At 43.5% G+C, this 9,719-nt stretch overlaps 1 protein-coding gene across 17 annotated transcripts in view; it reads right to left on the bottom strand.

Moving 5' to 3' along the window:
- Nucleotides 1–2,710: 2,710 nt before the first annotated feature.
- ZBTB38 (zinc finger and BTB domain containing 38) overlaps nucleotides 2,711–9,719 on the bottom strand; it is a 105,218-nt gene continuing 98,209 nt past the window's right edge. For all 17 annotated transcript variants that reach the window (XM_077130273.1, XM_077130270.1, XM_077130276.1 and 14 more), the window contains one exon: nucleotides 2,711–7,364. In XM_077130273.1, coding sequence (XP_076986388.1) covers nucleotides 3,795–7,364 — 3,570 coding nt within the window. In that variant the 3' untranslated portion in view covers nucleotides 2,711–3,794. The remainder of the gene's footprint in view (nucleotides 7,365–9,719) is intronic.

Genomic DNA, 9,719 nt, shown 5'->3' with positions numbered 1-9,719 from the left:
ATTAAAATGAGTGTGTACAAACAGGGTTACCTTGCATGATTTTTTATGCTTTTAATTGAGTTACTTTACCAATTGTTACAAATTCTTTCAACAGGAAGTCTGTTGTTTTGCTAGATAATAAAGATTTAGTAGATAGCATTATCACATTTTGGTTGTATTTGGTTTGGATTGCCCTTCGAATAAAGAACTGCTGCTCCTGCCCTGTCATTAGGGCGTGAACTGAGTGGCTTTTCTGGGTTGGGGATGGGTGGTGCTGCCTGCCACTGGCAACTCCCCCTCACATTAGCCCTTGGGACTATACCTTGAATATGATTAGCCAAGGTTAGACGTGCAGTGTGTGAACAGAGAATATTTTTTTTTCTTGATGTGAAAAATTACTAGCTTAGAATATCATTAAAATTTAGCTCAATATTCTAAAAAAAAGCATACAAACTCCTAAAACCTAATTTTATAGGACAAGCTCCCAAGATGGAAGAGAAGTCTATTGCCTCAGGCGCTGAGGCCTCAGGTGCGGCCGAGCCCAGCGCTCGCCTCCTTCCTGCCCCGCGCCGACATTCTCAGTACCGCCCCCTCAGGGCCGCATCCCCACATGCGGCCCCGTCTTTATCCTAGTTCTCTGTTCAGCTTTGGAGCCAGGCAGACATGCTGGCTGTGGGATCCTCTCAAAGTCACTGTCAAATGCAGAGAAGGGCTCTGCTTCCCAGGCCTGTCAGGGAGGGCTGAAGGAGACAGTCCAGGTAAAGAACTTTGCCAAATGCCTGGTATTCAACAAATATAATTTGTTTCCTGTGATGAATGGAGCAGATCACACCAGAGAACTTTTCACTCTTTGATCTATCATAGGTTAGACCTATCCAAAGCACTGTCAGAAGACTTCGATTTCTCTTATTCTGCCTTTTTTATTTTTAATGCCATATTCCATTTGAGACCTAAGCAGGAAGTGGGTACCATGGAATGCAAACAAGCAAGGAAACTGAAATGCACAGAATGAATAATATGTGAAACAAAGCTGTGACTCAGAAGATCAAAGAGCTGCTTGGCTGCACAAAAGAATTAACATTGAAATATAAGAGACTTAACATAGGAATAAGCTATTTTAATCAAGCAAAAACAAATTTATATTCATTATTTCTAAAAATAAAATTAGACTTTTCCAACTCTTAACATCTGCATTTAATAATATCTTCTAACCAAAATACAGATGCTAAAACAGCAAATTACAATATATCTTGCACAGCATAAAGTATAGCCACTGCTTACACTTAACTTTTATCCTAGTTGGTCGTTATGTACTCAACGCATACTTAAACGTCACGCAGAATAAAATTTTCACAATTAACAAAAAATGAGACAACGCTGTCTTAAAATGGCTCTGCTATAAATTGTATAGAATATACAGAATTACAAAGTCAAGTATTTTTTTATCAAAATATACACCCCTCCCTGAAACTAACACAGGCTATCAACGTTTTAAACGAATAATACATTATAGAAAATATTTGCAAAATTATTTTTTCATGTATAAATATTCTGCCATATTTACTTTGGTCTAGAATTATCAGCATACAAGTCCACTTAAAAAATATCCACATATAAGGGTTGGGAGACACCACTACATGTAATGATTTTATATTTTTTGAGTTACCTCAAATCAAAATGGCTAAGATACACAGTTATTCTCCTTGATTCATAATCCTAATTCTGATCAAACAAATTAGTGGATCCCGGATTGCTTATTCAATATTCTAATTATCAATTCAAAATGATTTCCATAAGACCTTTATGAAAACCCAAACAATGCAGGTATACATATATACAATGTATAAAATTAAGTTGAATTCGCTTGCATTTTCCCATTTTCCTCTACTATATAATACTGTATGTAGGTGAAAGTAGATGAACAAAAGATAAATGCAGATACAATATTGGGGTTACTGAAGAGTAAAGTATAAAAGGTCAGCTTTGATCATGTCTGTTCCAGGTGTTTGAATACTTCCTTGCCCACCCCAATCCATACTACTTCTTCCTGGACACCTGGAGAGAGGCCCTGGCGTTCTCTGAGCCACTCCTTCCAGCAGCAGCACTGCAGCCTCGCCCAGCGGTGGTTTCTATCTAGCAGACCCAATGAAAGTGAATGGCTGCAGGCCCCCCTTAACCTATGTTCCAGTTTCTGCTCGTACTGGTGATCAAAGGGTAGGAATGTTTTCTTTCTCTCCTATTCTGGTCTAAAAAGTAGGAATCATGAGTTCCAGCTTCCCAGGAACCTAGTTCACGTGATGCAATATCCTGAAGGACAATTAGATTTTGAAGGTAAAATGATGGTGCGGGTCAGCATAAAAGAACATTAAAAAGCCTGGAGTGTGTTCAGCAGGGGGCTAGGTGTCTGCACACACTGAGGACAAGGCATCTAGCTTTGTGGACGACTTCTGAGTCACTTAAGCAAGGGACAGAACCCTGTCCTGCCACCGAATCCCTCCCCACCCTGTTCTAAACATAGTTAAGGAAGGCAGTCACTTCCTCTTGCACACTCATTAATGGGTGTGTGGGGGGGTGATGGTGCCCCTTTGCCTTATAGCAATATGTACTTGTGGGCTGCATAATCTCTAAGAAGGCTAACAATTGTAGGGCTGAGGTTTTCTGTCACTTTCTGGTGCCTGGGAATTTACCACCCTGTGTGCGCCTTATGCTAAATAAATATCCTGGACACGTCTTTGGTGGAGTGGGGATGACAAGTTTATTTGAACCCTTGAGACTGGTTAAGGTTGGCCTGGACTAGACCCCACCATCCATGGCCTTGTGATGACTGGAAGACCGCAAAAAGTTTCAGCAGAATTTGACCCCTCTTCATTCTCTGAAGCAAGGCCACTGCAAAGTAATACATGCATGGAAAATCACAGGGGGTTCTCGGAGGCCCCCCACCACCCCATCACCACAGTTAAGAAGTGGACTGAGTGCTTTCTATGATGTGAACAGACCAGTTCTAACAGCAGCGCGGCCACAACTTCAAGAAAACAGCTTTCCATCTAAAAGCACATACATGCTCTCAAGTCATTTAAAATGCTTTCTACTGATTTTTACATCAGTCCTCCTCGTTTGCAGATCTGCTGCTCATCATCATAATTCTCTACAAGGGAAATGGGCAGGAAAAATTACAGTGATTTATATATATGCATTTTACAAGATTTCTGTTGCAGAAAAGTAGTTCTAGAGAATGTATGAATGTCGAGCTTAGGTTACTCATTTCGCACATATTTTCAGCTATATATTGTTAAGTATTTCATACGTATCCATTAATTTAAATGAATTTGAATAGTGCAGAAGCTGGATGGGAAAAAGACTGCCATAGCTCACGCAGCTTTGCACATATTTGTAAAAATGACATTTTCATGAAATCTGACCCTTATTTTCTCCAGTGATTAAAGACAGTTCAGCAGCCAGTTCCTATTAGCACTTGCTAGAAAGAGTTTTAAATTAGGCTAAATTTAAACTCTTTTTTTCACTGGTAGAAATGCCACAGCTAAAAACTTCATTAACTTTCACAAGAGACTTGGGATATTGGAGGTTTCAGCTATTTTGCTTTTGTGCACTTTGCATCAAGGTAATGCTAAAACCCAAAGCAGATATAAAAGTATCCTTTTTCTAGACTTTTCACAAGTGAGATTTTGTTTTTGTTTTGTTTTACGTATCACTCCTTCATGACTGTTACGTGAACAAAACTAAACCAAAAACCAAAAAAAAAAACAAAACAAAAACACCCAACTTTTATTTCTGAAGAATTTTCTAACTAACGCCACTTAAAGGACGACATTTTCAACAATGGTTTGTACATTATCCTTTTGGTCACTGTCTTCTGAATCAATGAAACGATTTTCCAAGAGATTTGAGTTTTCATGGCACATGTCACCTTCTATTTTTTCCTGCTGACTTGGACTTTTGAATAAGTGTTTCTTTTGGTGCATTCCAAGGGCAGCGGCTGTTTTGCAAATTTTGGGGCACTGGAAGCAGGCATAGCCCTCCCCGTTATGCTCCCGAACATGCCTCTGCTCGTGATTCCGTTTTGTAGAGAGATACAAAAAACTCTGAAAGCAGAACTGACAGTGGTAACGCTTTTCGCCTGTGTGGATTCTTTCGTGGATTTTGAGGGTTTCGTTCAACGTGAACGCCTTACTGCAATACTGACAGATGAACTCCTTCACGCCCAGGTGGATGCGTTCGTGTTTCTGCAAGTTTCCTTGCACTGAGAAGCACCTTCCGCAGGTCTTGCACTGGTATGGCTTCTCTCCTGTATGGCATCTCATGTGCATTTTGAGCGTGGAAGGGCTCTGGAACTGCTTGGCGCAGAGCTCACAGGTGTAAGGCCTGGCGGTGAGGTGTCGGTGGGGCCTCGCTGGGTTCCCAGCGGCTGCTGCTTTGTCTCCATCGCAGAGTTCACACTGCAGCTTGGGCATCTCCTTGTTTTCTTCTTCCTCAAAAGCCTTATCCTGAGGGCCCTTCCCCACAGCACAGTCCAGCTCTGCTGGGTATTTACACTTATTGCTTGGGCTCCTGTTTCCATGCTCTTTCCTCCAGTTGACTTTCCTCATTTTCTTCAGCTGCCTAGACTTCTTTTTGGGCTTGTAGTTGTAGTAAGGGCGCCACGGCTTGTCGGTGGAATCCTGGTCGCTTGTGTCATCGAACATCTCGCTCATGTCCACACATTCCGACTGGCAGAGCCCGAGCGGGCTGCCAGTGCTGGCCTCCGGGTCACTGTCTTGCGGCAAACTTTCTTCCTGCGTTTGACATTTGGGTTTTCTTCCTCTTTTATAAAACAGCTTGGATCCTAGGATATGCCTCTTCACAATCGCCTCATTCCCGATTTTCACTGTTATCTGGCAGAGGGGCGCCACACTGCTGTTGGCGGAGGTTCCCGGTAGAGCAGGTTTTGCAATGTAGGTTTCAATCTTACTGGTTTCTCCAGCGGTATTTGCAGTTTTAACCGGAGACCCTCCGGGATCGACAGTAGATTTTGGCTCCTCTGATATTTCTCCTCTGTTGCATGGTGTCATTTTTTTTTTCTCCTTAATGCTTTTAGGTCTGCTTAGGACTCTGCCCACTTTGTCGGGCTCAGGCCAGCTGTCCTCTTTCAGGGACTGACCAGCAGCCGGGTCCGGAGGGGCCATGGCCGCCAGGGCGTTGCTGTGCACGATGACCGAGGGGAACCGGCTGCTGTGCACGATGACCGAGGGCGCCGGGCCACTGTAGCTGATCACAGAGGCCGAGTTCTCACTGCCCTTACTCACAGGCAAGACTGGCGTGTCCCCTGCCTGGGGGGCAGAGCTGGCAGCGTTTTCACTGGAGGAAATGGACACCTCAGAAGAGTAAACGTTACTGGCAAGATCGATTTTCAGCGCTCCCTCTCCCCACTTGGTGCCCTCTGCATTTGGGACCTTTGTGGGAGGGGGTATGTCCTGACACGCAGGTGCTCCCAGTGGCAAGGCTGGGCTGTCTGTCAGGGTATTCATGCTGTCTGGGAAATTCAGTTCACGTAACTGAGAGCTGTGTGCGTTCTGAATAACATAAGTGCCAGGTGCCGACTCATTCCTTTGACTGTTTTCTCGAGCATTTTCATAGGAAGCATTTCGGTAGCTCTTATAAGGAGCTCTCTTGCATTTCATAGGCAGTAGTCTATAAAGTTTATATGGATAGACACTAGGCTTCAGGCCTCCATTGGCTGTTTTTTTACTGATGGAGAGCCTGTGATCTATGGCATGGAAAGACTTCTGATGGTTTTTGAGTATATAGTAAGTCATGAAAGTTTCAAGGCAGAAAATGCACTGATAACGCCTTTCTCCTGTATGCCAAATTTCATGTCTTGTCCTGTATTCAGCCAATGCAAACACTTTGTTGCAGTAATGGCAAGGATACGTTCTTCTCCAAGAGTGAACGTTTGCATGTCTGCGGAGGCTGGATAAAGTCACGTAACTACGTTTGCACACAACACAACTATAGAGCATTTGCCCGTTAACAAATTTAACCATGTGGTCTGTTTCTGGCAAGGTACCTCCTGTACTGGGAAATTCACCAATCCTATTCTCAGCTAACAAAGGTTCTGAGCCTGTGAATGAACCTCCATTTTGGCCAATGGTAGGATAGTTTTCTAAAAAGCGTTGGTCTCCTCCAGGAATGGGCATGTGGTTCGACCTCACACAGATCTGCTCGTGCCGACCCAATCTGTTCAGGGTGGTGAACTGCTTGTTGCAGTGCTTGCACACTGGAGGCTCCTGGGCTGGCTTGTGAAGCTGCATGTGGGCGCTGAGCAAAGCACTGCTGTCAAAGGATTTGGAACAACAGCTACAATTGTAAACAAGAGGTGGAACCTCTGCGGCCGGAGGCCCAGGAGCGTCAGAAGATTTATCCTCCTCTTCCCTGGGAAAACTGGCATCTCCTTCATTGTCGGGAGAAACTGAACGAGAAAGAACTGCAGCTGGCTGTGGACTTCTTTCCTGATTAACCTCTAAGTTGGAGACTGGAGGGGCTGGTATATTTTCTGCAGGGGATTCAGAATCTTGGGGTATGGGGAGTTTCTTTGGCTTTCGGCATGTTTTCGGCTTTGCTGCAAGAGCATCACAATTTTCTTTACCTGTTTTACAAGGGGAGTTGCTCTCAGGTTCACGCACAGGCTGACTTCTGTAAGCTTCGGCCACAGAAGAAACAGCATACGAGTGCTCTGCCAAGGTACGGACGGGCTCGGCCTCATGGCACACTTCAGTCCTCTCTAGGCAAAGGCTATTTGTCCTCATGGAGTCCGAGACCTTTTTGAAACTTGCCCTCAAGTCCAGTGGAGAAAACATGTTATTGCTATTTTCTGTTTCGATGATGGAAAACGCATTTGTGATCCTTGGCCCATTGGTGATGGCTGGTTCTTCATGCCTTTTGTCATTCTTTTCTTCTTTAACCACTCCCTTCTCGGTGATGCAGAATACATAGGGGCCCGGAGAATTGGAGAAGTTGCGATCGGTAAGATCTTCTAAGAATGATATTCCCAGCTTTTTTCCTGCTGCTGCAAGGTCAGTGACTGTTTCCTGTCTCTTAACAACAACTGTGGAGCTGTAGATATAATTCAGTATTTCTGTAAACACTTCAGCTTTGAGATCATCCAGTTCTAGGACATGGCTGGAAATACAGATTGTATGGCTCCAAAATATATTTTTGAAATAAAGGCTTGATGCAGCCAGGACATTGCTGTGGGCTTTAAACTTGGTGTCCTCCACGATGATGGTGACGTCACACAGAATGCCCCGGATGCGCTGCTCATTCAGGATGGAGAGCACCGTGTCACTGTGAAAGCTGTCCTTGAGGTCTCTGGAAAGGGACATGACTGTCATCTGAAACAAGAGGAGAGAAATGGTCAGAGGGCCTTCCAGGAGCAGCTTCTTTATTACTAGGCCATTTTCAATAAACCTCCTTTCAAATCCCTTTTCTTAGTACGAAAATCTAAGATTTCATCTCATTCTGTTGTTGCTCCCAAGATTTGGAGTCAACATTACAAACTAAGCCTTTTTCTCGCTCCAGCCTGTTTTCATGACACTGCTGATGGTTGTTATAGTTGGAAATCCTCCCACAACTCTTTCCTCTTCTTTCTCCAGTGTTATAGCTATAGATACATGCCCAAATTTAGGGGAAGAATTTTTTTTTCCCAAACGTCAAGTGTCTCATCACACTCAGGGCTGCTGCACTGAAGCCCTGGAGTTAGGAAATGCCAAGGCCCTGCCATGAGCCTCCTACCTATTTTCAAAGAGAACCCTTGAAGTTTTGATTCAAATACAAGTCCTGAAGCAAGAAAATAATTATTTTTTTTAAATAACGAGTTTTCACTAAGGAAGCAGTGCCTATGAGGAAGTACTGCCTGCTCAGAGAAGAAGCAAAACCTGGAGGAAGCTTCCCAAGTTTGTGGCTCTGATGGGTCCCAAGCTTTCCTGCTGGGCCCCCCAGTCTCTGCCCTTCTTCAGCAAAGACCATCTCTGTGTGCAGGAGGTCTAAGCACGAAGGCGCCTTCCCTACTGCACTGCTGGCCCATGCAGCACCCAACACAGGTCTTTCCTGGTCTCCCCGTCATCATAGCCAAAGCAGACTAGGCTTTCAAAAAAGAACTCTGAGGTGCCAAAGGCAAACAAAAAGAGACAAAATATGAAACCAGGAAAGCATTTTCTGAGTCTGCAATAATGAATCCCATCACAGGTTCCTAAATTAACACAATGTAAAGGCTCAGTGGCACTTGTTCTGGCTGAGGACCCCATCTCTGTTGTCCCCCGAGCCCAGATACTGTTGTTCTCTCTGAGTGAACACTGTCCTACACCATGAGCCTGGGCTCTTAGGAGTTGAGCCGCCTAACCAACAGTCTAGTGAGGGACAGTCACAAGCAGTGGCTTTCAAACTTACCCATGCTGAGAAACACACAGCACACAGGGATCTGAGACACAAATGAAAGTAACACTTACCCTTACTATGTGTGACACAGTCCATCCTGTTCTGTCCTATTTCTTTTTAAAAATGTTCACAGAAACTCGCTAAATAAATTTCACTATCCACTAACAGATAACTCCTGCATGTACAAACTCAAAAACACTGGCCTAAGGGACATACTAATAAGCTACTTATCCTGTTTCTTTGCACCATCCCCTACCAAGTAAGGCCTGCATATAGCTTGATGGTATTTCTTTAAAATCCTCAGCCTCAAAGTCTTCCCAGTGCTAGAGTATGAAATCTAGTTCCTGATATTTACTCAGGTTGGAGAGACCAGATGGCCACATAAAGAATCTCTCTTCTACCTTTTGTGAAGCTGCCATTATAAGCTGTGCCCCTTATGTTGTTTAGTATCCATTATGTAAGGATTCATTTGATAAGTTCTGTTATTGCCTCAGCCATACAAAAAAAGTACATTTCTACAAATTCTTCAGTTCAGATGAGAACAATATACTTGTCACATTTCTCTTTTAATTTTGAGACATGGAAGTTTAGAACTAACTTTTTTTTTTTTTTTTTTAATTACATGGGCAGGCACTGGGAACCCAACCCAGGTCTCCAGCATGGCAGGCGAGAACTCTGTCACTGAGCCACTGCGGATCTCCCAGAACTAACTTTTATCACCAATTACCACCATTCTTGGTCTGGGCTTCTGGTGTAACTACTGTCTCACTTTAGTTAAGGCTAGTTCTTTACTCTTGTTTCCTGTATTTGTCTTTAAATGTAATCTTTCTAGAAGTATGGAGGATTAAATCTATAATGAAGAGTAGAGTCAAATGAAGTGCAATGTATATGATTCCTCTCCTTCCTTTATGGGAGAAAGGGGCATCCCTGGACAGATCTCAGGGATTTGACCTTCGCTGGATTATAAACCAATGACATGCTTTGCTGATGTTTCTCTTGCCTTCCTTGAGGTCTCTGCTCTGGGCCCCAGTAGGACCTACCTGCTCTCCTGACTCATATATTCTTACCCTGCTTGGCTTCTCTAAGGTCATTCATTATTTCAGTTCTTCATCCAGTTAGATCTGGTGACACACATATTACAAGATTTAAAAAGGGGGCTTGTATCTCAGCTTAGTTCTATGCTGACTTCATCTACTCTATCTTTCTACCCCAAAACGTCTGCTTCTTTCAAAAAAACTCTACTGCAGCACCTTGAATCTCCCACTAGGATCCACTTTCATATGGGAAACATAATTTTTCATGGCTTATTTTTG

This window comes from Tamandua tetradactyla, chromosome 15 (assembly GCF_023851605.1).
Source record: "Tamandua tetradactyla isolate mTamTet1 chromosome 15, mTamTet1.pri, whole genome shotgun sequence".
NCBI classification, from domain to species: domain Eukaryota; kingdom Metazoa; phylum Chordata; class Mammalia; order Pilosa; family Myrmecophagidae; genus Tamandua; species Tamandua tetradactyla.
This window is presented reverse-complemented; position numbering and strand designations above follow the sequence as displayed.